Genomic DNA, 13252 nt, shown 5'->3' on the forward strand with positions numbered 1-13252 from the left:
GAGAGCGACATCCCAATTTACCACAAGGTCATTAACATTTGCAAACTCATGGCCAAAAGATTTCTCCTTTGACTTCACCAAGCTTGCTTCCCTGACAAGATGCTCAAAACAGCTAATTCTCAAAATGTTAATAGTTTGATGATTTTACTACAGATGTGTTTGAGAAATAAACATTAAAATGTTACCCATTCCCTGTATTTTACTACAGAGATGTTTGCAAAGTAAATGTTTGCAAAGTAAATCCTTTTTAACACAGAGATATTGTTTCCTTATATTCTGAGTCACCCTATAAAATGTTCATCTTAATTGGGAATGTAGCCTTTTTACCAGCCATGTATCATTGTTCTCTGCTGATGGGGGCCATTGAATGTATCAGGGGCCCTTTATATTTTGTCTCACACAGCCTGAGCCCGCCTCTGTTTATATGCCTGTATTTATTTTATATTATTTCACTAAATATTATTTGAATGCTGTTTTATTTTTGTACATTTTTAAGCTGATTTGAGACGTTCACGGCACTTCCTGTGACGGCCTCGCGCTGCCGCCCACTGGTGACAACGTGTGGTTGCTAAGGGCGACTGACAACAGACACCACAAACTGGAGGGAGAAACCGTGAGCGGGAGCTGATAATATTGTAGCGTAACAAAATATCACTTCAGATCTATTCTTCTGTTGTTTTATTGAGTTAAGCGGTGGTGTAAAATGTCTGCAGATTTATCTGAGATCATCTGGGATGAGCGCTTTGCCATCCCCGAGCTGAACGCTGAAAACAAGGCTCTGATGGAAGAGGTGAGTGTGGGGAAGTTAACCAGTATTTGTTCATTACACCAATGATAAAATGGTTAATTCTGGTAATTGTCAGGGAGTATACTTTATGAAAATGGCCTGTCAGTTCAGTCATATGGCATAATACATTTAATTTAGTATGTAAAAGCTACTTTTTAAAGGATAAAAATCAGTAGCTTTAAGGTCATGTGACCTAAAGACTCAAATCTAAGAATATTACTGCATCGATATCAGAGATGGACGAAGTATTCAGATCCTTTACTTAAGTAAAAGTTCCAATACAGCAATGTAAAAATACTCCATTGCAAGTAAATGCCCTGCATGAAAAATCCTACTTAAGTTAAAGTACATAAGTATTATCAGCTTGATGTAGTTAAAGTATTGCAGTAAAAGTAGTGATTTGGTCCCTCTGACTGATACGTTACTATGTATGACATCATTAGATTATTACTGCTGAAGCATCAGTGTGTAAGCAGCATGATACTGTTGTAGCTGCTAGAGGTGGAGCTAGTTTCAACTACTTTATATACAGTTAGCTAATTTAGTCCAGTGGTTCCCAACCTAGGGGTTGGGCCCCTCCAAAGGGTCACCAGATAAATCTGAGGGGTCGTGAGATGATTAATGGGAAAGAAAAGAAGAGAAAACAAAGTTCTGATACACAAATCTGTTTTCAGTTTTTGGACTTTCTCACTAATCTTTGATTTTTGGTGAAATATTGGATCATTTGAACATTTATTGAAATGAAACCATGTGAGAAGTTTAGAGGGAAAAAAATCACTATTTGGTGGAGCTGTTAACAACTCATAGACATCTGAAATGTGACCCTGACTACACACTGCTTTTTGTAAGACGTCAAAAGCCAAAAAGGTTGTAAACCACTGGTTTCATCTTTAACAATGTGTTGTATTTTAAAAGCTTGTTATATTATCCATTGTGTCAAATCTTCATCTGAAAACTAAAGCTGTCAAATAAATGTAGTGGAGTAGAAAGTACAATATTTCCCTCTGAAATGTAGTGGAGTGGAAATATAAAGTAGCATCAAATGGAAATACTCAAGTAAAATACAAGTACCTCAAATTGTACTTAAGTACATAACTTGAGTAAATGTACTTAGTTACTTTCCATCACTGATTGATATGGTATATGAAAAGTAGTTTGTTTCTTAGAAATATATTGAACATAATTCAGCATTAAGAAATTAGATCACATGACTCAGGGGCTTGAACTTAACTATACCGTTGTATAGTTTGTTTATTTCTAATTACTGAGTGATTCTCTCTCTATTTCTAGCAGTCATGTGTCTCAGTTATTTTGTAATGAACTAATGCATGTTCAGTTTTGCCTGTTTGAAAGTAAAATCAATATGAAAATCTTGCAACATGGGCCACATGGCCAAATACCTGGGTTTAAAAGTTAAAAGTTTTACATGAATACACAGTGGACAACTGACAAAGTGTTCTGGATAAATGATAAATCCATATCTGATCACAAAATGTTTGTAACTGCATGTAGTGACAACATTTTGAGACGTCTCACAAGAACAAACATGCTGCAGATGATCACATATTGTACGCTTGTGATTTCAACTACAGATTCATAAGAAAGAAAAAGAGATGGTGCAACTGGATATCAAATTGGAGAAAAACAAAGATCAAATGCAGATCTTCACTGAATTCCTCAAAAATGCCAAACAGGAGCTGGAAAATACTAAGGTACAGAACAAAACTTTATCTTTATGTACTGTATGTGTCTGAAAATGATATGTTAATAAGCATGCAGAGTTTACTTGAATAGTGGATAGTAAACACCAGATTACAGTGTCAGGTTGTGCTGTTCATTTCTCATTTTGATTTTTCTGCACATAGGCTCTGTGCAAGGCCAAGGAAAGAGAAGAAGAGATGGAAATGCACTTCACAGCCCTCGCAGAGAGAGAGTCAGGTCGCCTGGCACAGGAGACTGCTAAGATTGACAACAAGCTCAGATCTTTAGCAGAGAGGAGAAACATGCTAGAGGTCTATAACATCCACAGCATGTATACCTTAACTATAGAATCAGCTATACAGTAACTGTAGGTGCCAAAATGTGCAACTTAACTTTTGTTCATATCCTCAGAACCATATCTTCAAGGCCAAACAGAAGCTAGAGGAATTTAGGAACCAGATGAACTGGGACCAGCAGACCATGAACGCTTTTTTAGAGGAGTCACAACGCAAAGATGAGGACACGATGGCCATCATCAAGTACGCCCAGCAAGATGAGCAGAGGATCAAGGTAATGAGAAAAACATCTGTACATAGATCTGCAGCAGCCATTACATACAAACTGAGCTGCCGTTACTTGCTCACTGTGACTCATACTGAGCTTTATAATCTATCTTGGTACAGTCACTCACTCTGGCGATAGAGAAGAAGACTCTGGAGGCCAGTGAAAAGCGCAAAGCACTCGACAAGGAATTGACTGAGACTTTATCTGCACAGGTACTGTAAGAAAACACATGTTCTCGCTGTGTATATGGCTGATTCTTGCTGAGCGCAGATATTTTAAAGAAGAAATTTTCACATGAGTGAATGAAGGAAGACAAGAAGGTTGTCTTTATGTCCCCTAAATAGAAAAACCATACAAAAATATTCACTTGTCAGGCAGAAAAGGGAAATAGAAATTTGAAATTGATGTCTGCTAACCAATTTGAGGTCCATTGCATCGATATAAACATTAATCACCATGCAACTGGCACCAGGCAGATTATTGTTTCAGAATAATTTATGTTGTTTTGACATCAAAACATTTGGCTTTGCAATGTTTATGTCTCACAGCATGTCAGATGACATTTAATTGCTTAAATATAAATTATGCTTTACACCATGTTCTTGATATCACTCCTGTGGGAGGTATTTTGAAATCTGTTAACCACGGGGTGTCACAGAGAACAACTTTTTTTCTTCTGCTTTCCTGTCAGATTGCTTTGGACAAGACTACAGAGAATTTGCAGCAGGCCCACCTGGAAACACAGCAGCTCATCCACCAGTGGGAAAACACCATCAAGCATATGAAGCAACGAGACACTGAGATGCAGCAGTGTGCGCTGGTAAACATTACAGTGCTGCCTATTACGGCACACATGCTGACTCAAACCAAAGAACTCCTAAACAATAAAAGACACCAATATGTGAAAACACACAGAACGGTACAGTTTGAGTAACACCAAAGGTTTGTATTCCTCTCTCGTTCCTTCGTCTTTCTAGCAACTTGCCCAAGCCAACCAGAATATCAGGGAAAGGAATGCCACCATTACAGAGAGGAAGCACTTGCTTGACACTCAGAGGAACAACAACAAGGAAACTGAGAGGAAGATAGCTGTAACCAACCGACAGGCTGCAAAACTGCAGCAAGATCTGAAGGAGCAGGAGAATAACTGCAGCAGGCTGAAGGATGAGGTCAGCATCTCTGAGCAGCTCAACGTGAAAAACTAGTCACTAGAGAATCATGTTAACAAATATTTTCAGTCATGGGTGTAGCTGAATGTGTGCTCAAAGGATATTAATTAATCAGAAACCTCATCTATAATCCAGCTTTATCTTGTAAGAGTGATTGACTTGATTCTCATGTGTCCACAGCTGGATAGTTGCAAATGCTCACTGGACAGAGCAACCTCTGATGTGGACTCTGTGACGTCCCACATGTCCAGGATGAAGAAAGACATCCAGGATAACAATGACAAGTCGGTGAAATCTTACAATATGTCTTCATCAATAAGTAACTGCTGTAGTGCTTTAATATGCAAGGTAACTGACTATTTATCAATGAGTTTGCGTGTGTGTGTGTGTGTGTGTGTGCGTTGAAGACTCAAGCAGGCTGGGACCTACAATGCTGCGCTGGAGGAGAAGTTGAAAGTTGTGACACAGACTTCCCTTAATGAAGAGGAGCGAGCCGCCCAGATGGACCAGTTCCTCAAGGAAGAGGAGCAGGACATCAAGGTGAGCAGTCACACAAACTATTAATGTGCTATGACAGGAAGAGAACTTACAGTACATGTCTTAACTTAACCTTTATTTTCAGTTGTTCATCTCAGGAACCTTTTGCGTCTCAATAAAATGTTTCATTATCATTTTTGCTTATAGCTTGGTTGGTTTTGTCATGAATTTTAAGACATCAGGACACCTGCAAAATCAAATTTAAGTAAATAGTGTCTCTCTACAGCATCTCAGTTTAATCTTATTTTGCAACCTGATATGGTAACGTCATGCATGAGGAAGAGATACAAACTTCAAATGCAGTTTTAATATTAGAGTTGTACAATTATAGAGATGAAATAGAGTAAAAGTGACCTTTTTTTTACCCCAAAGTGTGAAGGGTGTATTTTCCACTGGGGATGGAGGGCGGGTCCACCTCACTTTTACAGTTTAAGAGTGATTTACTCACTAAAATGGTTTTGAACATCATCATGTCCAGTAGCTGTAATCTAGATTACATCACTTGATAAAAGTTTAAAAATACATTTAATTAGGTACCATTCAGTTATTACCATGCATTCACAGCAGTAATCTTAAAGATGCAGTGTGTTGGATTTAGTGCCATCTAGCAGTGATACGAATCTTATTTTCAGGTGATTAGACACTAATTAAAACATACTTATGGATATTATATTCCATTTCAGCCTGTTGTAGATGCACCTAAATTCTACACACTGCACCTTTAATGTGCAGCTGCAAGTGTTTTTTCTTGTTTGTTTGGGGGGTTTTTGCCCTGGGTTTCACCTCACAGGCTACAGGTGGAGGTTATTGGTTCTGCATGTGGTCTGAGACGAAGAGCTACACCAACTATTCAGGGAAAAACAAACAAACAAACATATTGCTATTTACAGTTGATATTCTCCAAAAAAAAGCGAACAAAAAACCTCTAGAAGGGAACTTCAATCAAAGATAAGCGTAAATGTGAAAATGTGAAAAATATCTACCAGTAAAACTAAATACAATTTTAACAATTGCTATATAGCAAATGTCATTACATTTTTTTTATTGCACTATCATGTGGTAAGGTAATATTTGCTAGATTGATTTAATATTGATATAAATACAAGAAATAGAAGATTTTCTGTTGAACACTTTCAATCCATTGTGTGTTCCGCACTCTGGAAACCAAACCTATAACCTTGATAGACATTGTCAGTGATTTTAGAAGCTGTTATTCATTTGCAGTTTGAGCTCAAAATGCACTAATAAGAAAATGACATAGCCTTGCACTGTGATACTGTAAACTATATGCTGTGTAACCCTGTTTTGTGCCTTTCAATAGGAGCTGGATGTCCAGCTGCATGACTGCAGGGACGAGCTGTTTCGTCGCAAAGAGCATTTACAGGCCGTCAAGACAAAAGAGAAGGATTCTATTGCCCATGTGTCAAGGAGCAAATCCACCATCACCGGTCTGGACAGTCAACTCAGAAAACTGGAGAAGGAGTTAATTAGACAGCAGATGACCATGAGTGGACAGGCACGCTTACCAAAAAACATGCACGCAAAAATGTGCCCATTTACAGCTACACTACACAACTTTCTCATACATGTATTCAGATTTTTCCTTTCACTTATCCACCTTGTGTAGGACTCCCAGATCGTGTGCCTGGGTAGAAAACTGGCACGGCTGCAAGGTGATGTTCACTTAGATGAAAAACTAGTGATAGAAACGAAGATCGCTGAGCTGACTGAGGCCCTAGATGAGAAGAAGAAGACAGCCAAAATGCTTACTAACACGCTCAAGGAGTCTGAGGTCAGACTGCATGTTTGTTACCTCAGTGTACTCTTCTGCATTTTTCACAAATAATCCCATCTCACATGTATCTTTGTCTCGGACAGGATGATATTCGCTATTTGAGGAAAGAGATGGAGAAATCAGGAGTTCAGAAGAGAGATCTGACTGGCAAAGTAAAGGAGCTAATTGCGCTTCAAAACACCAATGAAAAAGACCTGAAGAGTCTCAGGGTCAAGAAACAGGTAACTAACTGATGTCATGGCAGGTATCATGAATTGAGAATGAAAATCTGAATGTCTTCCTGCGTTCAAATTGTGTTGAGGAGATTAAGTGTTTCTTGGCAAATTATATCTATCTTGGGAGTTTATTGACAGAAAACATTAAGTGGTTACAGCTTCTTAACTGTTAGAACACTTTCACATCACTGTACTACAGACACTACATTTATTATTATTCGATTCATCCAGAAAATAGAGCAAAATCTTTGTCACAGTTTCCCAGAGCTGTCGCCGTTTTCAGATGTCTGGTTTTGTCAGACAAACAGTCCAAATCTCAAAGATATTCAGGTTATAGTGATGTAAAACAGCAGTCATCCAGCATATGTTTGGGATTTTTGCTTAATTTTAAACTTAAAAATCAATAATTTGACCAGACGTTTCAGAACTTGAGATATTAACATTTTGACATTTTATAGACTAAATGAAAAAGTAATCAGTAGATAATTGTGTAATCTTTAATTGTAACTTTAATTCTTCCCTTTTGACAAGTTAACACAAACATGCCAGCACTTATTTACAGGAATCAGCTGTACATACAGTAAAGGCACCACAGTAGTTTAGTGATTTTTTGGTTTTCCCTACCACTACAATGAACTACATACATTCCACACACCACTTTCATACAAAGTTAAAAGATCTGCTTCTGATGCATCTAAAAGAGCTGTGATGAAAACCTTCCTTTTTCTTTAAGCACATGGAAATAGATGCAGAAAAAATACACCTAAAAGTTGGTGGAATAGCTGACGGAAGTTATTGACTATCAATCAACTGACGACGTTAGAAGGGTTTCACATAAAAAATAAATAAATAAATGAACAGCAGATATTATGTAATGTATCTGTAAAAATTCACCAACAACCCCTGCAAACACATACTGTACATTGCTGACCTCACCTGTCCCCCGTCAGGACAACATGGTGGAGCACAACATCCTGAAGATAGAGGTCAAGCGTATGAGGGATCTGCTGTACAACAAGGCGGACAGCATGCTGTCTTTGGAGAGGAGGAAACAAGACCTGCAGAAAGCCATAAAAGAGCGGGAGGATGAGATCAAAGTCTACAGAGAAATGCTCAGCCAGCAGCTGAAGATCAGCGAGCAGGAGAGGCAGAAACTCAGGTAAAAACCTCAGCCGTGACCCCAAATCTCACTTTCCTGGAGCCTTGACGAAATGTTCAAACAGTTCTAACTTTTCTTTCAGTTTTTTTTCATTTAATTTTGAAAAAGAGGATAATTTCATTTAACTTTGATTATCTGTCAGTGCTGAATTGAACGAGAAACTGTCCAAGATTGACATGATGAAAAAACGTTTCGAGGTCGTGACCCTTTTACTGGCAGCTCCTGAGGGGGAGGAGGAGAAATCGCAGGCTTACTACATCACAAAGGTGAGAGGACTTCAAACACACCATCAGGTGTCACAAACAGAGCCTGTTAAAGTAGAACAAGGTTACATTTGTTCGTCTGTTACGCACTAGCATTTTGAATCACCGCTGTGTGCTTTTCACCAGGCTGCACAAGAGAGAGAGGAGCTCAGGCAGAAGGGAGACAGTCTGGATGCCAGAATCAGCAAGATGGCGCTGGAAAATCGAGCTCTGGAGAACACTATTCAATTGTTCAACAACAGTAACTCTGCATTTCGCAAATCCCTCAACAGAGTCAGTGAATCCAGTACGTATGATGAGGTAGACTGAATGAAACAACCCAGCTGGCTTCCTGTCCTTTTGAGGAAGATGAAAAATCTCTCCAATTAGTTATTCATTCATTAATTTTTCATTTATCTATTTTGAAAGATAGCACAAAATTTCAAATGGAAACTGATTTCTCATTCTTGAGTTCTGTTTGTTTCAGGTCCAGAGTACCAGGAAAAGCAGAAGCTGGAAGAGCAGTTGGGGGTCGCTGAAGACATGCTCAATTACAAGAAGAAACTGGTCCAAGAGTTCCAACAGGACTTGCAGGTTATTTCTATTTATAGCCATAGTGCTGAGCAGAGTACTGCATATGTCATCCTTAATTACATACCCCATTATAATATTCAGAGACGTAACTTGTTTGTGTGTTTAGAATACTTCCTCCAAAGGTCGGCCAATTGTCAAGAATTTGTCACATTTGTTTCTCTTTCCTTTTACTGTTGCCAATTAGTGTAATAGTCAACCTGCTTTATATAATGACAGTCAAAAATCATAATTGAGCTCACATAAAAACAAAATAACTCAGCTCATATAATGGATTCTTACCTGAGCTGGTGGCATGACAATAATGTTGATCTGTCAATCAACTATCGGATGAAACAACACAGAATGTTTGTACAGATTTGTGGTTTCTAAAGGATGAATCCTCATAACTCTGGTGATCCCCTGACTTCTCCTCTGGCGCCACCATGAGGTCAATATTTGTGGTTCAGAGTAAAATATCTCAACAACTATTCAATGGATTGCCATGAAATCTGGTACAGACACTCATGTCCCCCTCAGGATGAATCGTAATAACTTAATTTTTCATCTTCTGCCACTATCAGGTCTTTTTTAAATTTTAAATGGTTCAATATTTAGTTTTATGATCAAATACCTGTAAAACTAATGACATTCCTATCAGCCTCAATTGTGTTTAGTGCTAATTAGCAAATGTTAGCATGCTAACAAACCAAGACTAAGACTCTTGTTCAGCATTATATATGGGTTGAAGCAAAAAATATAAATAGTCATGTTATACACGCAGGAAGAAGTGTGCTCATGCTGGTTTTTTAAAAAAAAGTCATGACAACCCAGCTCAGTTGCAGCATGAATGTTTTTGTCCTTTGAGAGCTATCTTAATATAGCATGATACTATAATAATACTAGGAAATTATCCTCAGCATTTCCTGCATTGTATACTCCAAACTATTTTTTTTCCTTTTATAAGGCACTCTGTCTTCATTCCTGTGTTCACTTGTCCTCCATTCTTATTTCCCCTCACTATTATGACTTATTGTAATATTTAGTTGAGTCCCTCATAGAATAATTGGTATAAAAAAAAAAATTAAAAAAAACTTGCTCAACTACTCTGTCTATCTGAGTCATCGAGTCAAACTAACCTGGCATGAACTGGTGTGTATGTGTTTGCATGCCTCTATGATTTTGCTTTTGTGTTGTGTGTGTGTTTTTGACAACTGCTCTCCGTTTCCAGGACATGAACAATACACTAGAGAGTCTGCTGCAAGAGGAGCAGATGGAGAAAGATAAGATAGAACACAAACAGACACTCATCAGCAAACTGAACAAAGAAATCACTTCTCAGCAAGAGAAAATTGACAGAGCCACAAAACAGGTTTGATGTTCACCCCCCACCACTTTTCCTGCACACATTTGATACTTTCTTCTCAAGTAAATTGCTTGGATATCATCCTGATTTCTTTACACTGTTTTGGCACAAAAGGTATCCAGCGATACAAACATTATCATATTTCACTTTTGCATTATTCTACTATTTACTAGTGCTCCAAACTGACCAAAGAGATCCGCTCAGCAAACCAAACCAAAGCAGAGACTTTTGAGGAGAAGGACATCAAGCTGAGGCAACTGAAAGAATTCAACAAGAGTGTTGACAAGATGCTGAATGAGGCCATGGAGGACAAACCAGACCTCAGATCAGTGCTGGAGAAATACTTCCTGCAGGTATAAAACAAGATTCATGAAGCATTTAGCCTTGAGAGACAGTGATTTACTTTCAGTGGAGTCATTCAGGGGATTTTCTGAAGTGAAAATATGAAGAGTTTCCAGTGTTAAAGTGGATTATTGTGCTGTCTCTCTCAGGCCAATCTGTCTCTTCCGTCTCCGTCCTCCACTCCTAGCAGCCAACGAAGCTCCAAGACGAGCTCTACCCGCAGCTCTGCCTCTCTCAGGTCAGACAGCTCCTAGCTCACATTTGTAACAAACTATATACTAAAGTACATTAATAAAACTTTTGTTTATGCGACATAACCAGTTATCTGAGGCCTTCACTGGGACACTCCACGCTTTGATTGTCAAGCAATGCATTTCCTGAAAAAGACGTTCACTAGTCATTCTCTGCATAAATAAAACAATCACGTTTCTGTGAACTTTTTTCACAGAAAAGATTAGAGGTTTTTAGTTTTATTTCTGCCACTATATGAAGGTATTGTTCTCTGTGCTGCAGGTGTTCCACATCTTCAGCCAGCGGCAGCCCCAGGTCCTCTTCGTCTCATTCCCCCGTACTGAAGACTGTGGAACTGGGCCTGGATCTACCTGTAACCTCCCCTCCTCCCTCCACCTCCAAACGCTCCAGTTCTGCAAGCAGCACCAGCAGCACCAGCAGCAAGTTAAAGAACCCTTAATGTGCTGCTCTGCTGACTGATGGCTGCTGAGCTTTATAGTTACTTATAGTTAGTTGTAGTTGCACTGAATCACTGTTTCATCACAGGATGGATAAAGTGCTGGAATGTGTCTTTTGATTTGTGTTATTTGTAGACTTTCTTCACTTTACCCTGCTGTTATATTTATTTATGTAAATCGAATGTAGCCTGATTTGATTTGATGTGCCCTCACTGTGTAGATAGACTGTAGTTTGTGACAGTAACAATCTGAGCAGATATTTCCCCCTTTCAATAAAAGAAAAAACACAATCCTTGTTTTTTTCTGTTCTTGTTTTTTTTTTTTTTTTTCCAGTTTTGGCTCAAAGACTTCTTAATAAAATGTATGAGAAAATCATGGAACTATTGTAGGCATAAATCAGCATTAGTTGCCATGATTTTTCTCCCTCAAATTTTTCCGAGATGGATGATCTCTGGATAATTTACAGGTTAGGAAATAGTTTTGCACTATTGTGGTGTTGTGGGATTCCAAAAATGTATTTGACTACTTAACTAGTGGCGGACTTTGACTTCCACCAGGTTTATAATAAAGCAAATAACAACCCAGAAGCTGAAAAGATGCAGTGCCTTCTCATATTTCACTGTGTTTTGTTTAGACTATAGTTACCGACTTGGGTCACTGCATTGGAAGAAATGATGTATTACTGTTGTTTTTATGCCACACCTTAATGAGGGTGTCACTTCCTTATACAGAACAAAAGTAGCCAGAGGCTCAGTTACAGCAGACTGAACACTTTCCCACAACAGATTCTCTCTTCTGAAATAAAGCTTCAACATGCTGCTGCTGATCCTGTTTGCTGCGTGTTTGGTCTCGTGTACTGCACAGACAAGTAAGTACACAGACAGAAATCACTGGAAAAGTTAAAGGAGATTCTTTTTTTAAAAAAATATGTATACTGTAAATAAATCTCTTGAATGTCTAAGTTTTTGGTAGAATATCTGCAGATGTCTTTTTGTGATGGGACTTGTGAATACAGCTGAAAGAAAGTTTTTCAAGGAGTGAAATAAAACGTTCACTCAAAAGAAAAAGTCAAGCTCTAGATTACAAATGTCATCTAATTCATTTCAAATGTTTCCCCAGCGTCCTTTCCCTCCTCTACGTCGATGTCCACCATGACAACTACTTCTTTCACACAACCATTCCAGGTAACATCTGTCCTGCCCTCACCTGATACATCGGACAATGGTAAGTTCATTTTAAACTTTCACACAGAATATAATTCAGCTTGAAGTCGAGCGTGATTTTGATGGTTTTAAATGTTTTCCCACAGTTGTAGCAATCCTTCAGACAGCTGTTCAGTCCTATCGTGAGCTAAATGAAACAACAGTCGCTCCAGATTTAAAAAAGGTAACTCACCAGTCATTCATTTAAAAAACAGCTCAGTTTTTTTTCTATCTAATGTAACATGTGCTGTTCACAATCTAATATCATACTGTGGCCCAGGATCTGAATACGATCCATTTAAAATGATTTGTGTCTTTCAGCTCCATGACATCATCCAGCAACTCAAACCAGATCTGGATTTCACTCTAACTGTCAGGAGCATCACCAAAGTCTGAAAGCGCCACAGCTCACACAGCTCTGTGTGTTTGGTAACATTTGATTTTTAAGAGGATAATCAGCAGCCTCACTGGAGTTAATTTATGTATCCTTTTTTTTTTTTTTTTAACTGCTCGAGAAAGACTGTGTGATATTTGTTAATGATTTTTATCTGTGAAATGGATTTATATGAATGAGACAAAATGAAACCAGGACAAAATATGAGTCTTAATTGGTCTTTGATAAAGAGACTGAAATAGAGGAAGTCTTGATTTTATAATGTTCTAATTTCATAAAAGGTACAGTTTCTATGTGGAAATGTTAATCAGAAGATAATTCACGCAAATGCTTATTTACGTTGCTTTAATTTATCAAAGAGAGGTCCTGTAAAATGAGAACAGCTGGAATCACATTTGAAGTGTCAAAACAGATTTCAAACATCTCATCTGTATGTCTACAACTTAAGCTTGAAAGCTGAGTGACATAATCTGTAGTGAGTGTAAAACAAGTGTGCCATTAAGTACAAAAGACCCAAAAG

General features: G+C 38.2%; 1 protein-coding gene across 3 annotated transcripts; it reads left to right on the top strand.

The window, feature by feature from the left end:
• Positions 1 to 520: 520 nt before the first annotated feature.
• Positions 521 to 11426, top strand: ccdc39 (coiled-coil domain 39 molecular ruler complex subunit). 3 transcript variants are annotated; one of them, XM_067605350.1, is made up of 21 exons: positions 521 to 613; positions 714 to 790; positions 2380 to 2499; positions 2653 to 2799; positions 2900 to 3058; positions 3172 to 3264; positions 3744 to 3872; positions 4030 to 4221; positions 4402 to 4505; positions 4629 to 4761; positions 6080 to 6274; positions 6386 to 6550; positions 6637 to 6774; positions 7719 to 7927; positions 8070 to 8193; positions 8317 to 8476; positions 8657 to 8763; positions 9971 to 10111; positions 10279 to 10458; positions 10597 to 10685; positions 10961 to 11426. In XM_067605350.1, the coding sequence occupies exons 2-21, from the start codon at positions 782 to 784 to the stop codon at positions 11136 to 11138; spliced, it is 2772 nt and encodes a 923-aa protein (XP_067461451.1). In that variant the 5' UTR covers positions 521 to 613; positions 714 to 781; the 3' UTR covers positions 11139 to 11426. The 3 variants fall into 3 exon arrangements, with proteins under 3 accessions (XP_067461451.1, XP_067461450.1, XP_067461452.1); XM_067605349.1 differs by having other exon boundaries at positions 542 to 790; XM_067605351.1 differs by lacking the exons at positions 521 to 613; positions 714 to 790; positions 2380 to 2499; ... (12 more) ...; positions 8317 to 8476; positions 8657 to 8763 and adding an exon at positions 9185 to 9323.
• The last annotated feature ends 1826 nt before the right edge of the window (positions 11427 to 13252 follow it).

This window comes from Thunnus thynnus, chromosome 12 (assembly GCF_963924715.1).
Source record: "Thunnus thynnus chromosome 12, fThuThy2.1, whole genome shotgun sequence".
Taxonomy (NCBI): Eukaryota; Metazoa; Chordata; class Actinopteri; order Scombriformes; family Scombridae; genus Thunnus; species Thunnus thynnus.

Coding starts and splice junctions, on each gene's coding strand:
- ccdc39 (XM_067605349.1), top strand. CDS start 704: ATGTCTGCAGATTTATCTGAGATCATCTGGGATGAGCGCTTTGCCATC. Junction 791..2,379: donor ACAAGGCTCTGATGGAAGAG/GTGAGTGTGGGG, acceptor TTTCAACTACAG/ATTCATAAGAAAGAAAAAGA. Junction 4,762..6,079: donor AAGAGGAGCAGGACATCAAG/GTGAGCAGTCAC, acceptor GCCTTTCAATAG/GAGCTGGATGTCCAGCTGCA.